Source organism: Lepidothrix coronata, unplaced genomic scaffold, assembly GCF_001604755.1.
Source record: "Lepidothrix coronata isolate B3197 unplaced genomic scaffold, Lepidothrix_coronata-1.0 Scaffold38, whole genome shotgun sequence".
Lineage (NCBI taxonomy): Eukaryota > Metazoa > Chordata > Aves > Passeriformes > Pipridae > Lepidothrix > Lepidothrix coronata.
In genome coordinates this window covers 5249393-5270516 of record NW_016690218.1, presented here as the reverse complement: position 1 = coordinate 5270516, position 21124 = coordinate 5249393, and the positions used below count along the sequence as shown (strand labels likewise).

Below are 21124 nucleotides of genomic sequence, written 5' to 3'. Positions count from 1 at the left end.
GGTTGGGGGTTTTGACTACAAAAGCATACACAGAAGTTATTTTTGTAGCATGACAACAATAAAGAAACCTTCCCACTGACTTCTGTGAATGTTAGAGAGGTTTTACTATGATTGTATAGACATGTGAATTAATGTGATTGATTTTTTTTTATTTGAGTCAACACATAAAACATTGCCTTAAAAATGATCAGCCAATTTTCATTCTTTTTAAAAAAAGCATATGAAAACAGAAAACTTAACCCAGACATGAAGAACTCTGTGAAAGTCTTTTCCAAGAACAGCAAGATTAAGCTGCTAGTCCTGCTTTAGGAGATAAAGGTGCTGAATAATAATAATAAACTTTTTTCTAAATTAACTACCTATCTGAGAAAACCCCAAACAGCCCACACTCTCCAACCACTATAAAAATCCCTCCCCCCACCAAATAATCCTGTGGTTTAAAAAAAAAGGAAAAGTGAATATTCAGTAAGAAAATATTAAGAATTAGCCACTGTCATGCCTGGCCACCTACTCTTCAGATCAGAGGTTTATTGTAGTCATGATCATTTGTACAGAATGATCAATTTCTAAGACTTTATTCTGGATAATATTTTCTAAAAATTGCCTAAAATTTCGAATATTAATTGACTGAAGTTAAAGATCAGCTGCTTTTCATTACAATTTTAAGTTTCTATTTTTGATATTCAGGGAGGTAAATGCCTGTGTGTATGGCACAGACATTACCAGACCATTTTTTGCCCATTACCGCCATGAAAAGGAGCCCATACTAGAACAAACTGTGCAGCATTTCTGGCATTTGTTAAAGGAAGAAAGCTTTACAAGAAAAAAGAAATACTACTGATTTTTACAGGTGTTTAATAAAGATAAGCTGAAAAAAGGGTTCCTATTTTAAGCTTGGTGATAGCTAAAAATGCATTCAAATATGTTCAAAAGCAATCTGAAGTCTCCTAAAAATGGGTGTTTAAAAGTATTCAAGAAAACAGTAAAAATGCAAATATTTGTCACATTATTGTAGGATATGGGACAAAAATGCTCATAAATTCAAAGAACTCTGCTGAGGCAAACTGCATTTCATTTAAATATGACATTATTTGGGAGTCATTAAAACAGGAATAATGTTTATCCGTTGCATTTTAAAGGTTACTGTGAGAAAACAGAGAAAGTTTGCCCACATTAGAATGAGTGGTGCAAGGGACTGTGAGCATAACACCCTTAATTTCAGTTGTTGTAGCTGTGCTATGAGAAATAAAAAGACTTAATGTAATTGATAATTCACTACTATAGAAATACTCAGTAAAAATAATGAGGAAGCACCAGTATTTTCAAGACTCTTAGTCTGATATTCTAACATACTTCATACATACAATGAGACAGATTAGAAAAAAAACTTAAAAAGAAAAGGGTGCCAATAGTGACTCGACTGCTGACTTTCTATTTTGAAATGTGTTAAATCCCAAAACAGAAGAAAATATACAGTGCCTCGTGATTACTACAAACTATATACAATGGTTGTCATCCCTCTATTCAAATATCTTTCCTGATTTTTTTTTAATAAACCCACCTAATGAGACACTTAGGCTACACAGAAGTAGGCTAATGTATTGGTTTTCATATTAAGAGCCTAATTATCACAATTAAAAGCATCTAACCTTGCTGAAGAGAGACGGCTTCTAGCTATAGCCATGAAAAACCTTCGGCAACATGAGCTGACAAACTTCTGTTTACGTAGACTTACATAAGTCTGTCTATACTCACTTCTAAAAAACACAGTGAAATAACGCTAAAAGACCCCCAAAACTCTAGAGTTTTGATCTTGAACCTTTTAAACTGTTCCCTGCAGTAATCTGCAGCATTAATTGTTGGTTATTTGTACATGGGAATCAAGATGTAGATGCATGCAGATGCCTTGATTATGCAGACATTTAGTCAGTGGCTTTACTACTGTGAGTAGTTTTTAGCGAAGCAATCAAATTAAGCATCCCATTAAATATCTGATGTAGGCAAATTAGCTCCCACGTCTTAAAATTTGATCCATCTTGCATTCCTCCACCTATCAGATTCATTTGTATTTGTAGAAATCAATCATGCAGTTGCCTTAGTCCCGCCTTAGTTCTGTCAATGAATTTAAATGCATCACATATAGCACCTCTATGCAGTTTAAATTCAGACCCATTATGGTTCTGAGTTAAAATAATTCTGCACTACATGCCATTAAACAGTGGTTCTCCTGAAAGTGATGCCAATCACCTGGACTGCTCATGAACTGGTCTCTCTTCCAACCCATTTTATGTGTTTCCTTCCAATACGTCTTCAGCCATGTGGTCCGAGGGGATGGGGAAAGGGGTTGGGATGTTACACTGCCTCTTACTAACAAGGCAAAAGTTCTCAGACACGCTTATGTTGATCCCCCAGACAACACTGGTGACACCACCTCTGTCAGCAGCTGTGGTCAAGCAAGGTTTTGAGAAGGACACAGCAAAATGCTCACCTGCCAGGCACCGTTCTCACCTTGTGCCTTTGGTCATAGTTCAGCACGACTGCGATTCAAAATGCTTCTATTTAATGTCTTTTTTTTTTTGTTTCTGGTCATAGTACAATCAGCACCACAGTACTTTCTCACCTCTCAGACTAAACACGGGGCTTTTTCTGAAGCTGTTCTGAATAGACACTGGAATAATGCCAAGCAGGCTTTCACCAAAGCCCTCTGCGACTGGCCCAATTTGCAGTGCACCACATAGTACACTGTCTCCCAAAACTTTCCTGTAGCCTACACCAATCTGTATTCACGTTATTTTCTTTGAGCTTGAAATTGATTTCTGATGTTCTCTCTGAAGGCTAGCAATTTCCATAACTTGCCATTATTCCTGTATCACACACTACTCCCTGTCATGGGCTAACCACAGATGCGGTCCGGCGCAAGCTTAACTTTAAGCACAAGAGGTCCTATGAGACATCTCTGCTACTGCTCACGTGCAGTATTAAGCATATGCTTATTTACAATACCTTGCAATAGCCTATTCCTAATACAGCTTCTTGAACCTATATAGAAGTGGACACACAATAACTGCAAGCAGAACTTGGCTTGTTGTCTCCACAGTTCTGTGCTAATATACCAGTGTCTCAAGACATCACTTCATTTTCATAACAAGGAGGAGATTTAATTTCTGTGGATTTATATAAAAAGCAATTTGGAAACTTTGCAACAATGATACTGCTTCCCATAAATGCCAAATTGGTAAAAACATCATAAGAGGAAAACACAGCACATTGACAATATAATTTTTTCTAACTTAAGAACCAGCATTATTCAAAGACATTATACTGCTAAGTATCCAAATAATTCATTCATTTTAAGAATCGAAAGCATAATATTATTTTGTTAAATTAAGCTCTCTCTTTCTCAAATCCCTCTTTTCCACTTAAACTGAGGGAATAAAGGCATCTGAAAACATATCTGCGTGAGGCTTTTAGTGTCCGTTTTCAGGGGCTGTTCTGCTCCGGTTGAGGTGTGCACTTCCCTTTTTGCGGATTAGCAAAAAGTAAAAGTAACTGCAATAATAATTGTAAATCTCTGCTTTGGATGACAAAACAAGCCTCAGGTATCATCATCTCATTCCTACTTTCCATTGCTAGCAGGAAGGAGAAGGTTGGCAAAGGAAAACATTGCTTACCTCTAACTTATCGGCATCACTGTAGTGTAGCCTCTCCAGCTAAAAAGAAATTGTTATAACTGAGAGTGACTGTTTAAAATTATATCAAAGATCAAAATTTCTGACTACGGTAGCTTGAGGTGGGGGGAGAGGGGGCTGGCAGCATGGTTTTAAGCATAACCTATTAATTGATGAACATCAGGACTTTGTGGTCATTTAACACTCCCTATAAATGAAGACTTGGTAACAGTTATTGATCTCAGTTTTCCTGGAAGAGGATCCCTGGGCTCAGCAGTGAGCAGTTTTGCTTCTCTCAGTTCATAAATACAAGAATAGAGCTATTGCTCAAATGCCACCCTAACTGCCGAAAATGAAATAAAAGTAAATTTCAGTGCACTGTGGAAAGCAATACAGGTGTATTTCCACAGGGCTTTTTTGAGTAGATAGCCCAAGGTTAATATAATCTCAAATTTCCTTATGGGAAACACAGAATTGCCACAGCTGACCCCTGCTATCATTTGAAAATATTTTCTTAGTGAAAGCCTACTCAAACCATAGAAGTATACAAGTTACTGTTCTTATTTATTTATTGATCTTCCTTGTGTTACCATGGAACTGGAATATCTCTGAACATTAATGAATTCAGCCTAACACGCAAGATGGGACTATGAGCATCTCTGCTGCCCAAGCAAAAAGCTGAGGCAGGGAATAGGAAGTGTTGAGTTGTCGCATCTGCAACACAACTGTGTCACAAGAAACATCTGGAAATGGCCATGGTCTCTCCTCTCTTATTCTTTTGTCACTCAAGACTTTCCCCCCATTTTCCTTCTTTCTAGCTATTTCTCCCTAAAACTTTGCAATTGGCTGGTCTAATCAAAAGCTGATTTCTAAAACTTTCTGTGGTTATGCCAGAAGCGCCTCCCTCACTGAAAATATGTTATCACATGATCTAAACAGAAAAAAAATTAATCTCTCTTTCCACCTCCCCCTCCCCAAAATGAGAAAAACAATCTCTACATCTCCTGACCCCCAGGTCAGATTAAACCCGGATGTCGAAGGAGAGACCTAGAAAGAGGTGCACATCCCTTCCAACGCGGATTTAAGGAGAAGCTGCACAAGTAGATGAACTGTTGAACTCAGTCCTCTGTCTTAAAAATACATTTCATTGGGATCGTTAATGCACAATATAAGTACCCAAAAGATGTAACAGAATTCTGAAATATGAATTAAGGACGTATTGCCATCTCCAGCAAAATAATAAAAGTAGAGAGATTAAGAGGCAAGCATATCTTTTTGAATTGTAAAATAGGTTTATAGGTCTTCTAATAACAACTTTTACTCAAACCTTACATAAATAGGCTTATATGATACAAATATTATGTGGGCTATGTGGAAACTACAAGGTCCCTAATCATGTTTAGGGATTACTTGACAGAACAGAGACATTTCATTCCTATTGGACCTAGGGATTACAGCAAAGAAACATCTAATATTCCATTTTTTAATTTCATGCATTTTTTATTTACTTTTAATGATGCTGTATATATTCATCATCCTGAAATATTAAAACAGTATGAAAAAAGTAATAAATTGGTGGAAAATTTAGGGAATGGGAATGCAACAGCACGCAAATCATACACTATCAAGTGCTTGATACACATTTAAAATTACTGTCTAGTACAGCAAAGCCAAATTCCTGGCAGATTTCTGAAGCGCAAAGTCACAATAAGAAGATCAGCAGAACAGACTGAAATAATAGAATATTCATCCCCCTAATCCATATGCAATTCTTTAGGGCTTTTTTTTAACAATGCATATGAGGTCTGACTGTATTCAGGATTTAAATAAGTTGTCTCTCTCTCTTTCTCACACACACACACACACACACACTCTGTATTTTTGTAAAAAAAAAAAAAGTATATACAGTTATCATTTCTGCTCTACTGCACCCACATTGACAAGGTTAGCACATCTCCTCACACCTCGGATGAAACAATAGCATTTTAAACAACAAAAGTGTTAAAAGAAATACATTTATTCATACCATTGAAACCTCCTGCAACAGCTGTGTTGAAAGGAAGGGGTCCAGTTGCCTGGGAAAGGGATTTTTTTGTTTAATTTTTTCTTAACTCTTTCCTACTTCGTTCTAAATAATTACTGGTTAATTTAAAGCAATCTCACATGTAGCTACTGGCAATAAAATTTTGAAATCAGTATTAATTCTTTGAGATCATGCCTTTCTCTCTAGACTGATGTAATTTTAGATCTAGTATTTTACAAAGGGACAGAGACCTAGAGACATGTAAATCATCACTCAAAAGACAGATGCTGATGATAATGATGATACATAGAAAATGTGTTTGAGGATGGGTGACAGAGAGGTGTAGTATAAAACTTCTGTTGCCATGCTTGAGATTACCAAATTACTTTCAAGTAGTGTAAAGGCACAACTGAGCTATAGATGTTCCTCCAGACAAGGGTATAAAAATAAATTCATATCCTATCATACACAAACATGCAAAGACTGATCCTTAGGTCAAGCAGGCTTTACACAGGTTTAACACTCTGATTAGGCTGCAAAATATCAACACCACAAACTCATTTTATAAGTCATATAAAATGAAGATATAAAATGAATGCACCCAAACATAAGACGTTTGCACCAGTAATATATGTGTGGACTTGCTAAATAAAGGTGCCTACATGTGATAATTACGATGGCCACACGCAGAAAGCTTTCACAGCCATCACGACACTTCTTGTCACAACTCTGTTAGTGAGGCGAAGGAGCACTAGGACAGGTGATGGTACATGAAAAGCCATCTGGTAAGTGAGAAAGAGCAGCCACATCCTGAATATCCAAATGTAGCTACATGCTATTTGTAGTAACAGGTCTCATGAGAAATGGCCCAGGGTGTAGATTGCTGCCGAGCATTTACCAGGGCTTTGGGTTCCTACCTGGTGAGGGACGTGCTGATCCAACCCTTTGAAATCATGCTCATGTGTTATTAGCCAGACTGTGATATCAGCTGACATTGCTATTCAAATTGCAAGGTTACTTTTTTAATTCAACACAGGCTAAACAAGTAACATAAGACATCTTTAATAAAACCTTTTCCTTTTGCTAAGGAACCTGCTTACATGCCCATACTATGACACCATCTATTGACACAAAGTCCACACTTACTGGTACTTATTGCTTACAGGTATCTAATTATTACTGATAGATTCTGGGGGGGGGAAATCCTAAGCATACTGAAATCTGCAGGAGCAGTCCCCCAACAACAGGGCCAGAATAAATCCATCTGGTATGTATGTTTTTCAGCCACATAAGCAAAAGAATAAGCAAGAAAAGTGTGAGGTTGTACAAATGAACATAAAAGTTCTGCTAGAGAATATGATGAATAAACAGGGTCTATTAATGCACACTGAACTTTGGAGAGAAAGCCTGATAGACACCCTGCAGAACTGCATTGGACCGAATCTGAAAGGCACAGGTGGCAGCAGCTTTGATGCAAATGTACCACGGTTTTAAAAGACAGGGTAATTAAATAAAAGTGCAAAGTACCATCTCATTTTGGTGGGAGAGTAAAAAAAAAAAGGCTACAGGAGGAAGTAGGGATTTATTGAAGAGCACCCAGTGAATACTAGGGTATGCCTGGAATACATAAGTGCTACTCTTCCTTTTGCTATCCTTTATTTTATAGGACATAACACATAGCTATATGAGTTTTTATTTTAGTGAAGACAACAACTGTTTGTGACAGTGAAGGCTAGAAAAGAGCAGTAAAGCTTTTGCCCAGATACCATACTTTGTTCCAAAGCAGAGAGCTCTCAAATCTTTTCCACAGGTGCTTGTAAATACAGTAAATACTTTTTAATGTGCACAAAGACTATTTTGTTTCCTTGTACAGATTCAGAGAGGTGGTTGAACCACATTCTTTAGAAAGCTTCTAAGTAAGCAACGCAAGACATATATTTGGAATAGGAAAGTTTAATCCTACTCATTAAAACATGACAAACTTATAATTAATTGAGAATGGAGTCAATAATGAGAACATTCCTCAATGTAATGATGTTGGTACTATCAGCTTGTAATATGGGAATACACTGTAGAAAGTGAAATAAAATATGGAAAAATTAAAAGTCAGTTCAAAAAAAAACAGCCCGAAAGTTTTGTCTTGGGTTCAATCTTTAAAACACGAATTTTAAATCCTCAAAAGTTACATTTTCCTGATAATACATTATGTTGTTTTCCTGTGATGAGGAATAATTCAAGGTCTTACATTGCCAGATTAATCTCTCAGCCAATATTTAGAAAAGGTTTCTCTTTGAGCTAATCAAACTTGACAAAAGCAATCTTCAAACTATGCCACATTCACTGACTTGTAAGATATCTCAAACTTGTGTTTTATTAAATGCAGTTTAAATTAGCAACAGCTCTAAATTCACCTGAATCTCACAGACAGTACAAAACGTAGGTAAAAAGACAGCACATGCAGATTAAAATTATTAGGACAAACTGCCTTTTTTTTTTTTTAAATGAAAGATGCAGGTTTAGTTTTAAGATAGCACTCAGCTACATCCCTATTGCTCACATTACACTGCATTTTGAGGGGTAGTTGCTGATGACATTCTTAGCTGTCAAGTATCACAATGGTATCATTATGTTACAGGACATCACTCCAGAAGAGCAATGTTGTGATGGTACAGCTGTTACCACAAGAACAACTAGTAAGGAAGCACTACAATACTGACCGGTAGGGAACACTATGGGGAAGCATGCAAATACCATCCCAGTCTTCAGCTTCACCAACAGTTAGTGTTGGTAGTTTCCTTTCTTTCTGTAAGTGGTCACATGTGTGCAAACAAGACTTTCCCACGTTTTGAGAACATGTTTAAATTTGGTTGCCTGACTCTGAGCACTAAAAGAGATTCCTGAGTTAGCAAAGATGAGCAGGAGAAAAAAACAACTGTAGGAGAGAAGTAAACATTAATTGTCTACTGTAAATGTTCTAAAAGGAAGTCAGGCCTCCAGCTCACTCTTCTTCTCAAGTCACACTTAAGTTCTGGACAAATAAGTTTCTGAGCTGCTGACTCCCCTCTGTTTCCTCATGGTTGTGTGCAACTGAGAAACTGCATTTCTGGCAATGTCTGTGATAAAATAATACAATATAATACAATACTCCATTAACAAAGACTCACGTGTATTAGAAGTTGTTACTGGAAGTCTTTTTCGGACTCAAGGAAGGATATCCAAATATTGGGTAATACACTCTGACTGGGAAGACTATCAATGAGTTTCTCAATTTGTTTATATAAATGGGCCAACAGTTTTAAAAGCACTTCAGAGCACTTAACTAAAGCAAACAAGCACTTGAACTTCAAATATATAGCAAGAGAAGCCATTGACAAGTATGACTTTACTTAGTAAATTCTAATATCTTTGCGACCTTTCATTCTTACAGTCTCTTCACGAACAGAAGCACCAGGCCTCAACTTCAGCTCTACTGCAAGATAAAGAGTTAGTGGGGTGAGAAACCACCTGTCCCCTTTTATTTCTTTTTGTAAAAGCAAACAGCTTTGTTTCTTCCTATACCGGGATCCTGGGTCTATAACAGTATCTATAAAGCAGCTTCTGATTTTGAAACCTAATTCTGTATCTTATTTGGCCTTTAAAGTAGAATTTTTCCATATTATAAATCTAATTTTCCTTGATATCCACGGTAGCTAAGCCTTGATTTGGAAATATAATGTTTACCAAACACTGTCCTATTAATTCCCAGTAGCTGTGGGAATAACTTGCTATACTCAGGAAAAGGGTGCCTTTGGTAAGCAGTCTCATCGTGGCACTAGTGTCACATGCATCTTTTATGTCTTCATATTTATAACAGACTCCCTGGCTACCGTATTATATACAAACCCATTGGTCATTTCCTAACAAAATTAGTGTGATTTCATTCACATACACTTTTCTGCTGATAAATCAGCATGTAAATCAGTAAGATGAAAGATTATTCTGGAGTTTTGGACAGTATATTTTTTTGAAACTGATGTCTAGCTCAAGTACTAAGTTGGCCAGAAGAAGCCAGAAAGTGGTGTTTAAATCAAGTTTTTCTATTCAGTAGCAGGTACGTCTTGTTCCCTAAAATCCTGCAACATATTTTGATTTTTATTTCTCTCTGAACGCGTTTTGCACACAGTCTGCGTAATGTGGCAGAAAAGAGGTGACAGAATAAACCCTTACTTTAACCTGGTCATTACTATCTTACAGAAAGGAAACAAAGTATTTTAAGCTATATTCTGGAGCTCATTGGCCCCACTGGGATTTCAGTTTGCTAGTTTTAGGGTACATGCAGCATGTTCTAATGGTGGTACTTGCTGAATGGAATTTGTACTTATTAGCCCAGTAAGGGACACTCTTGAAACCCCACTTAGGTAGGAAAAAATCCACAGTTGATATGGTTTAAAATATGAACTACTCAGTGCAAAAGCCTCAGACTACGCACAGTTCCTAAAAGAAATAGGTTTGAAAACTCTTTGAAATACCATGTTAGTTATAATTGGGTTTTAATGTATAAAATGGCTCAGTAATTTAAATGTTTGGAAAAGAAAACAGTCTTTCCTAGAGTTTATGAAGTGATAAGTCTATTTCTTAGAATGATTAACTACATAACCTGATTTCAAACATGAGCATCTCCTGGCATATGCTCTCCACAGCTGACACTGTGAGAGCATACAGTTTTACTAAATTAATATTCCAGGACCCAGTTCTGATATTAAAACTCCCATTCCTCCCTCCCTTGACTAAGTGCCTTGGTTTCTACAGTAGTAATTTTACTTCCTACTTTTAAACAACAAGTGAAATCAGGATTAAGCTCTGTTCCTCATGCATTTTGGTCTACTGAATGACCAATTAGATTTGTATGTACAGGATGCATATCATGACATTTCCACTAGAAACTAAAAAAAACAAACAAACAAACAAACAAACAAAAAAAAAAAAAAAAAAAAAAAAAAAAAAACAAAACAAAAAAAAAAACCACAAAAAACAACCCAAACCCCTGAAAGTTAATAACATTCCAGGGTAATACAATACTCATTTGCTTATAGAAAAGTTTTTAGTAGCGAATGCATATTAGAAAACCAGATGAAGTACAGTCAGGACACCATAAAAAATGCTTTTGGGGAAGAATTCCCCAAATAATGTCCCATTTTAGAACAGTGATAAAACAAGACTATGAAAAAAGAAAATGTAATTCAGTTTTGAACACACTGCAAATAAGTAACAAGATCTAATAATTTAGAAAGCCCTTCAAGAGCCCATGGCTTTGGTAGAAATGAATTAAAGGGTGAGGTGGAATTAAAGAATAGAAGAATAAACTTAGACAAGATGAACTGAGAGAGAAAAAGAGACAAAAAGCAGTGAAAAGAAACAGATCCAGGGAATGTACTGGTCTACTTCTTTCTAAGAATAGATTCATCAACAGAATATCTGTATGCACTAACACCTACTTTAAGCATCCTGAATTCTGATCCTGATTTCCAGAGATGGCAACTACATATTAAAAAAAAAAAAACTTAAATTGCTCATTACTAGAAATAGATTTGCATGAGAAAAGTGCAGAGTTAGATTCCCATTTCATTTATGAATATTAAGCTCATAAAATGAAGTCTCAAAGTAAGTCCTAACAGGCTAACACTTCCCTCCTGTTGGTGACAGCATCATTGCCCCTGGGACCTGGGAAATAACATATAGAGTGACCACAGGGAGCAGGCAGTTTGTGTGAGCCCAGCAAAACCTGAAGAAGAGCTTAGGAGATGAGTGTGAGGATTTGCAGTTCTGTTCAGTATTCAAAGGCAAACAAATAGAGAAACATCCAAGTGGGAAACACCATCAACAGTAAAAGGCCTGACTTTATTTAGGCTCATCTGAGCTCCTGACAACACAGGTCAGGGGCAAATAGCTCAACCCAGTCAGAAACCTGGGGCCATTCAGTAGAAGTGGAAGGATCTGCTCAAGTGGAGCAACTTCCAAGGTGCTAAAAACCAGCAGTTAATTTACCTGCTGCTTTAGAGAGTAGCTCAGGGATCTAAATTTTTGTTTTCTTATACTTCTAGCTCTAAGCTAATCATTAGGTTGTCTGAATTGTCTTCATCCCCTGAACACTACATGTGAGAACTCTAATTTTTGTGTTCTAGCACCTTAAGCACAGTTGCTTATATAGTTAAGAGTCACCTTAGTGTTCTTCAAAACTACACAAAAGTATGAGACAGCCCGTTGTTTTGAAGGTAAAAGTTTGTTTTACCCAAGACAGCAGCTTGTCAACTTCTAGGACCTTCAGCCACTAATCTCTCTCTCTTACTTAAGTGTCTAACACATTTCCTTTTTTGAACCTTACTGAACATTTACAGCAGCCAAAATGCATTTTTAAAACATAACTAAAACGCTGTCTCTGGTCACCCTGGACTCTAGGAAGGTTCAAGAGCAGGACCAAAATTTAAAAGGTTGGTTTCAAGATTAAGCATGAGCCATTGCTGTGTCTGAAGTGATACAATTCAGGAGGCAAACAATCCCCACACTGCTGGCTGTGGTCTCCCACCTCCCCCCCCTCCCCCAGCAGCTCCTGTGTGCTCGTTTCACCAGACAAATCGCAGAGGAGAGGGAGCGAACCCCCTTCATGGACTCACCATCCTTTTCTAGTCACATTCACTACGCATTGCATTAGAAAATCGTAACGGTGTTAAAATATTTTGGCAGGATTTGTTATGGCCAGATCACTCACTTCCTTTGGGACACACAAAGCCTCCTCTGGCAATGAAACAGCCCAAATGTCAGCAAATCCTATAGAACAGAAAACGGTCTGTCAATGTAAAGCCTAAATGAATCTCCAATCAAACAAAACAAAACTGCAAAACATAAAAATGCATATACTGAAAAAAGAAACTACCTAGATGTGTTCACTTTTTATTAAGGTTTCTTTTTTTTTTTCCTCCCACCCTCCAGAAACTTTTGAACAGCATTACAATGAATTCATCACAAGGTGCTATTAGAGCACAAGCTCCCTCCAAGTGTTACCAATTCACGGACAGATTAGAGGGCACATTAATAACATAGTTAATATGAAGTGTTTAGAGCCTTTACGTCGGTGACAAATACGACTCAGCCAAATTTCCTGACCATTGAGGCCACGGAGGAACAATTTGGTAGATTTCATCAACAGTTCTAATTATGTTCCTGTCAAGTCGAGAACAAAGTAATCCATAACTGGGGGGCTGCTCGGAGACAGTGCCACGCGAGAGTAATTTATGCCCAGGGCCCTCGCTGTAGTTAGTGTGCACAACACTTGACTAACAAGTGGGTTCAAAAGAGGGAATTTGTTAGGGAAAACGCAGTCCTCCAGCTCTGAGCAGCTCATCAGGTGCGGGCTTAGCAGGAGTTATGAGGCAAAGTCTTCTTGTTTATACAAGCATCTAAAGTCCACGCTGGCCTCAGCAGGTTTTAAACCATAGGATTTCAGCCCAAAGTGTGGCACAGGCTTCTGCTGGAGCTAGGTAAGCTTGCTACCAACGCCAGGGTGCAACCCAACCCCTTTTAAAATCAACTCAGTCCTTGGGACATCAGCAGTACCACTTCAGAGGCTGAGCGGTACCAATGCCCTTTTGCAATCCTATAAATAACACACTAATGAAAGATGCAAAGGGATTATAGTAACAGTAAACTGTCACAATATACAATGTATTTCTTACCACAGCCCAACTGGGAAACAGGCTGAGAAAGGGAAGGGGCGGGGGGAGGAAGGTAAATGGGGGAGAAGATGTCATGTAATTTTGAGTCATTTTCCACTGTGATCTATATTGGGATACGACTTCTATCCTTTCAAACAGGATCATTTTATATATGACACTCCTGCTGCATTTCACAAAAAGGCAGGAATGTCTCCTCTAGTGCTAAAAGTGTAAAGTCTGGCAGTGGTCATTCAAAACTGGTTACTTGCATATGTAGTGAGATGTTAGAAAAAGTTAAATGATGCATTTCAAACATATTTACGAATAGTATCTATAAACACAGGGAAAAGCAACATCAGCAAAAAAAATTAGATCCGTGTGAGAAATACAAAACACTTAATGGGTTTTAAAGCATAGTTTTCTGAAGGTAGCTGTGGGCATACACTACTGTCAGTAGTTTTAGGTTTTAATTTAACAAGACAAAAAACACAGCACTTAAAAAAAAATAAATTAAAAAAAAGGGGTAATTTTTACAGCTCGCTCTTTCATAGTGAGGGAAGAAAGCTTAAAAAAGTGTTACCAAGTAACCAAAGCAACAGCCTACTTCAGTGGACCAAACACCAGCTCAGATAAAGGCAGTGCTCAAACCAAGGACCTGTTTCAGACTGACTTGCCATGCAGACTCAGGAAGCTTGCCTTCTTTACCCACATTCCCCACTGGTAGAACAGGGGTATGTAAAGGCAAGGACATTGTGCTCACATGACGTATCTTGCCAATGAATTTTTGACTACACAAATGTTACTGGCTTCACTAAACTATTGGTTTTAGTTCACATATTAAATTACTACTTAACTATCGGCACAGAGGAAATGCAGAGTGCAGCTGTGGAGCACTACACCAAAACCCTGAGCTCCTTAAGGACACAACCTATTACAGTTTCTTACCCAGATTTGCTTGAACCTTTAAAATCTCTGAAGTTAAGCCTAGGAACTTTCCCAGTACCTACTAAGTGGGACAGTAGTAGTCTCGTACAACTGAAGCTTCACAGAATTATGATTACTGGAACCCAAGGATAAATAAAGCAACGGCGGCTTAAGCTTCACAAAGAGGCAAAGAAGAAATGGAAGGACACAGTCCCATTCTGCAGATATGAAAAGAGAAACCTCTCTGCAAGTAAGACAGGCTAATTCAGAAGCCAAGCGATGCCTGGACGTTACAATTCCCAGACTCGTGATTCAGTCACAAGACATGTTTCCTTTCCTGGTGAAATGTCATGCTGCCACATGCTTCTGTTACAGAACGCATCTTAACCAAGTGTAGCAAAAGCATGATGATCCCATTAAGTATCTAACATCTAATACCTTGTGAAAACTAATTTAGTGCTTTATCAAATCTCTAGTTTGTATGTAGAGCATAAACTGGCTACATTTGCTAATAGGGCAGATTGACCTATCCCATATATTATCAAACCACAACAAAGTCTGCCGGAGGATGTGGCCTTAGTTACTTATTATCCCTTGCATTAACTCTCTCACTAGCTACTCGACCAATATATTTTCCTGTAATACATCTGTCATGATTTTGCAGGGAAATCAGCAATTCTGAACGGTGCAGCAGTTAGATAACAGGACTAAACCCATCATGGTCTCCTGGCTTTCCAATCTACTGTTAATTGGCACGGACAGAAGCCCTTAGAGCTGGGCTTGCACAACAGCACACCACTGCTGGGCCTCAGAGATTCAGCCTCTTAGGTAGATTTGTATTTTTAGAGCTTGAGTAATTCACATGATTTCTTCATGATTTATTACACATGAAGTAAATAAAGTTAGATGCCAACACCCTCAAATTTACAAGATTTTTTTTTTCTTCCTTTTGGCGGAAAAGGGTCATATTTTGCAAGACAACATGTGGCCTAGTAATCAGGAAAACGAGGGCTAGGATATTAGTAACAACAACGTTAGGAATATTAGATCCAATGAGAACATCTTTCTTGGCTTGGATGCTACGCAATCGTATTCCCGTGTGTTTATTTAGGGTCTTATTAGCACACTGTATAATGAATTATATATCTGAAGCCAAGTTTCTAACTGTCTGAAAACTTGCATATATGGCTAACAGAGGGTTTGGTTGCTTGTTTTGTTTTAAAATCACAATTGCTACTATTTTCTGCTAGATTGTGTTTGTCCTTGGACTTGGAAACCCTGAACCATTGTCCATGGGTCTCCTACTGACCTTTCTGACCATCTGACCACCTATGATCACTGTAACCCAGGAGTTAGTGGTAGAACACGAAAAATAAACTAAAATGACAAAATACTCCCCCTTCAAAAAGAAATCCACTCAATAGAAATAAAAGATGCTTCTCTCACTTTGCATATGTGATTACATGTAGTTCTGAAATATCATTATATCCATGGTACAACCCTAGTCGTTCACATTTATTCCTACATTTATTTTCTCTATGTAAAGCTTCTCGAGCGCTGTCATCTTCTTTTCCCTTATAAATTCTGGCCCTCCATGTCTTTAAACACTAATATAAACAAGTAAAAGGCATTTGTGGGGGGATGTTGGGGGTGTTATTAGAAGTTTTGCATAGTTTCTTAGTGATCTCTTGATCCATTGACGATGGATCGCTTTTAATCCAGAAAATATTAAAAACTGCTTACAGACCAGCTGTGGTTTAGTATCATCAACTCGGGCAGGCCGATACAGAGACTCTTCTACTTGGTAAAACTTCTAACAAGTAAACTTTTAGCCGGGGGGGAATAAATTAGATAACAACAACTAAAAGGCGGGCAGTGAGTTAAAACATCACAATCCTACCTTACTGAATTGAACTGCAAGTCTTTGGAGCTTTATCCCCCCCTTCCTTTCCCTCTATATTTTTCTTCTTCTGTTTTTATGTTGAAATCACAGGAACTACGCAGCCTAGCAAGGCTGTAATCACTCAGCAGGAACCTGGCACAAGCACAATGCAACCACCAGCCAGGCAGCAGGAAACTGAAGGAAATCTCTCTCCCTCCCCCCTTGGTTTCTTAAAAGGGGCTCGGCGTGAATGAATCTTCCCGGTAGCCACCAACAATTTCTTATTCCTTCCGAGCAATCATCAATTTCAGCATCAAGTGGTTTAGTGGCTCTACAACTGGTAGTGGCAGCGGAGTAAGCCCAGCATGCAAACGTTTTGGCTAATTTAAAACCCTTGTGCTGCCGAATCAAACATGACAAGACAACAGTAAAAAGAGAGGCTATTATCCCAAATGAGAGTCGGCGGATGGCTGAAATTGGCTTGAGTGGCAGAGACAAAAGAGGTGGAAGGAGCAGGGACAACCAAGCATGATAATACCAGATACAGCATGCACTTTCTCCCCCACTCCCAGTGCATTCATATGTATAGCTACCTGGAAGAAAAAAGGCAATGTTTCTGAGTTTCATGGCCAGGCAGAAAAAAATACACTTAAAAAGATGCAAAATAAATTAATACCTGGTAAAACATCAGCCTCGTGGGTATAGAGAAACATAACTTAAAGAGATTACCTTTTCAACAGAATCCATAACACTCTGAAGACAAAACTGTCATTTCCTACCTGAATTCATGTCTTGCTATCCCAAGTTCATTCCCATGAGTTGAGAAGCAACTGATTTAGGATAGAATAGCCTTAAAATAAGAATAATCTGTGCCGTGGCTACTGGAGAATAGCTGCTATGCACAATGAGCTCAAAAAGAGCCCAGATCTCTAAGAGCTGCTGGGGAGAAAACATGGAAGGCAGAGGAATTAATTTTGCAAGGCATTTGGGAGACCACAAGCATTCTCATGATGTTGAGAGCCATGAACCCTGGTGATGGCTTGCAGCTCACAGAACGATGACCTATGGGATCACTGGAGAGCAAGCAAGTTGTCTTTTGCAAGATTAACAATTTAAAAGTGCTGAAATTAATTTTGTTTAATAGCTGTGGGTGCAGACTCCTTACAAAGTAGGTTGCAAGGTCAGCAAGCCTCCTAAAGCCTTTTAAAATGCAGCTTTTTATAGGGACAGTAGATTTAGGGTGGCTTAGGGCTTAAAGATCTAAAAAGCAAGAGAAGGGTAAGAGGTCATTTCCTACCACTTCCAAATCTTGGATGAAGACATCTTCTCTGTTTTGCTTCTCACTCTATGACACACACTTATTGGGACATTCAGAGCTACTTGAGGCAGTATGGGTTTCTTAGGGTAAGTAAGGTGAAAAAAGACATTAAAATCAAACATGAGAACTAGATTAACCAGTACATAGGAAGCTTATCAGACTCATACTGGAACGTGCCTACCTGCATTGCAAAAAAAGCAGTGAGAGGGGAAAAAAAAGTCTAGGAGAATGAGAGACTGGGAGGGGGAAGACAAGGGCAGGGAGAGTGCTCACACTCTTGCCATCATTCAGAAGTAGTTCACCTGTGATTCACATCTGCCTTATATGAGATCATCACACTCTAAATTACTGTACTGTAAAGAGTGTTTTGAGGAACAGCTGGGCTCAACACTAAAACCAAAACCAACCATTTAAAAGGCACATGATCAGCTTCACACCCTAGTACATGTGAGCTATCACTCACAACGCACCAAAATCTGCTCATTAGTGCTCCCTTATAGGACACTTTTGCCCTACATTTTTAGCAACAGCATCCAACTAATTGCACTGGTAAAGTTCATAGTGAGTGCAAGGTTGGGAAATAGAAACAGGACATTTGTTTTGCACAACTGTGTATGATGGTCTGAATTTGCTGAAATTAAGCAACGTTGCCTTGAAAAATATTTGCATTTGTGCATTTGGACCTGTGTGAAAGGTGGACTCATGAATTCAGACAGGAGTCCAACCCCCCAAAAGCATGCACCCCAATGCAAAAAACATTCAGTATTTATAGATACCCACTTGGTCTTGCAAACAAATATTCCCAGGGAACTGAGAACTCCAGGTGAGGAGGTGATCACAATGGATACAGCATGTGGGTTTGTTTCATCCCGCCCACTTTCTTCTAAAGTTTTCCCCCACAACGTGAAGGAAACACAGCACTTAGTTTTCAAAGAAAAAACCAAAACCAGTAACAGGCTAAGCATCGGACATGCCAGCTGTCAATACACAGCCCACTCTGGGACAGGTAAGTGTCACCCAACAGAAAAGCCCATGTCTCCCAGCCATACAGGCAAGCAGAAACACTTGAGCCTTTGCAGCATGTTGTCCTGCGTAACCAAACGTAGTTGCTATGATCCTGCAGACGGAGGGGGCCCCTTCCCTGGCAATGAGGTAACTGACGGTCATTAGAGAGGACGGAATTAATTCTGTTGCAAGGCTGGCGCTGACAGTGGCCGAAGTGAGCGTGCCAGCCATTTTTCTCAGCCTCTTCCACAGGGAGCTGGAACAAAGAAAGGAGCCCCTGGGAAATCCTGAAGACACCACAAGAAAATAATTTTAGATGCGTATGAATACTGCCACGAAATGCTGTGTGCTTTCAGGCTGACATACGCTGCTGTATGCAGTGTTTGTTCCCTTTTTTTGTCTGAAAGTTGAATTCATATCTTTAGACAGCACTGCAAGAAAAGTCCAGTTCACAGTTCAGCAAGGAACTGCTTAAAAGGCAAGCCTGATACAGGTCCTTAGGGCACCTCATCCATCCTGCACTTGGATGGCATTCTCCATCAAGGGACCCCATTAGGAAGGAAGGGCAAACTGAAATCCTAACCCAAAGCAGCCTGAAACAGCACCAACATACTGGTATAGCAGCGATGGATGAGTCTCCATTTGTCTTCAAAGCATGGGAAGCCAATATATCTGCTTCATAGCAAACTGAACTTTACTTTCCAACCTTGTAGTGTACTTAAAACTAAAACGTATATCATCTTTCTATCTGGGGATAAGGAAGTAGAGAAGTGTCACCCAAGACTCCAATTAAACCGATTGGAAGTGACGCACTTCCAGTGCAACTCCATACAGCAAAACACCCTGAGATACACTCTCTGTGTTTAAAATCAATTGCCCAGGAAGGCATCGCCACAAGCTACAGAAGGTTTCTTTACCCCTCCATACAATGGAATAACTCAGAAGCATCTTATAGCTAGTACAGAGCTTCCTGGAAAAAGCAGTTGCTGTAGGAATGCTATCAATACCGGAGGTATCACAGATTCCTACTCTCCCTAGAGAAGGTTAGGCCCTTCCAAGCAGGAAGAAACGATATGTTTGTTCTGTGGCCAAAGTAATTATAGACTTGCCTATATTGCTTTATATTTCTCTTTTCATAAAAGAGCTTTGTATCGGTGTAGAACAAGCAGAGTTGAGAGACTGTAAGTCTCCAATCTAAACTTAGGTCTGGCAGAAGTAGAAACGGCGTCACTCGCTTCAGGAAAGGTGATTCTGTTTATACAAGGACTGAACATGGCCAAACGAGCTTCCTTCAACACTGTTCGTTAAAATATTTAAGCTGAGGCAGGTGTAATGTCCTCATGGATAATATACAAATAAGTATACATCTTTGCATGCTAGTGTAGCAAGCATGTAATGTTACAGGAGAAACTCACATTAGTCATCCACGGGGGCAGTTTCCAGAAGAACACAGAGATTCAAATACTGTAACATGAAACATATTATGTTTTTGAAAGCTGGTCATCTGCTTATAGGAATTTCTATCCAGGGCTCTTATTTACATTTCAGTGGTATTTATTGTTCCAGGTGAGATCCTCCTGCACCAGGAGCTGTAAAAGTGCAATGAGAGAAGACCACCATGACCAATACAAACTGCAATTCGAAGAGGCCAGCCAGAGAGCTGCTGGGAACACACATTTCTTGTGCTCCAGCCAGGAGCCTGAACCTAAAGGTTATCCTGTCCTAGTGTAGCACCATATCACCTCTAGCGCCAGTAAGGCTGACCAGAACTGTATATATCTACCTGCCTATTCAATTCATATCAGGAATAAAGGAGAAAGAAAAAAAAGGAGAGAAAAAAAAAAGCAAGGTCAGGTACTTACTTATGAGCCACATGCCTGGTATGAGTAACAGCAACTTCACATGGACCCAAACCCCCCAACCCGACACCAGAAACTGCCTCCTCCTGCTCAGTGCACAATTAATTGTTTACATCAGCTCGCTCCAAACACCAGACCAGTTCTCTTCCTATCTGTTTTCAAGATCACAAAAACACCTCTCACCAAAAGCCTTTTTATGCATATGTGCTTATTGCCTCTGAATCCAGCGAGAAGGTTAATCTAGGTATTCTGCTCATCTACAAAATCTAACTAGTTTGGACTAAAGCAAGAAGAGCTATGGAGCTATATTCTCTGACATGCTAAGAAAACTTCATCATAAGTAACTGCAAAAAACATATGAATGAAATGTCTAACAAGACTGTCCCAAACCTCATACTAAAACTCCTTGCCTCAAAGTTTTGACATTTTTTCCCATAAACGGCAAACTCTGAATTAGTCCTGGCCAGCAAGACTGGGAGAGTATTGTATTCTCTAGTGGGAGAATACAAGAGCCACCTTCTTCCATCTGATTCTAGTTGGGATCGAACACTTTCCTCATGAAAAAAAGGTGTTGCCTTAAAAGATTTTTTTCCCCACTCAGCCTGTAAAGTTCTGAAGACCTCTCAAAAAAAGTCTCCACAGACGACAGCGAAACATGAAATCCAATCACCCCCTCACCACTGCTGTGCCTCAGCACTATATGCCCACACTATAGCACTTTTTTTTAATGACTTGCAAAAAAAGCAGGAGAGGGGAG

General features: G+C 38.9%; 1 protein-coding gene across 11 annotated transcripts in view; it reads right to left on the bottom strand.

The window, feature by feature from the left end:
• ESRRG (estrogen related receptor gamma) overlaps positions 1–21124 on the bottom strand; it is a 391578-nt gene that overhangs the window by 216564 nt on the left and 153890 nt on the right. For 3 of the 11 annotated variants that reach the window (XM_017812802.1, XM_017812800.1, XM_017812801.1), the window contains one exon: positions 12342–12495. The exons of 6 other annotated variants lie outside the window; for them this stretch is intronic. In XM_017812802.1, coding sequence (XP_017668291.1) covers positions 12342–12376 — 35 coding nt within the window. In that variant the 5' untranslated portion in view covers positions 12377–12495. The remainder of the gene's footprint in view (positions 1–12341; positions 12496–21124) is intronic. 2 more of the 11 variants (XM_017812811.1, XM_017812797.1) reach the window with 1 other exon arrangement.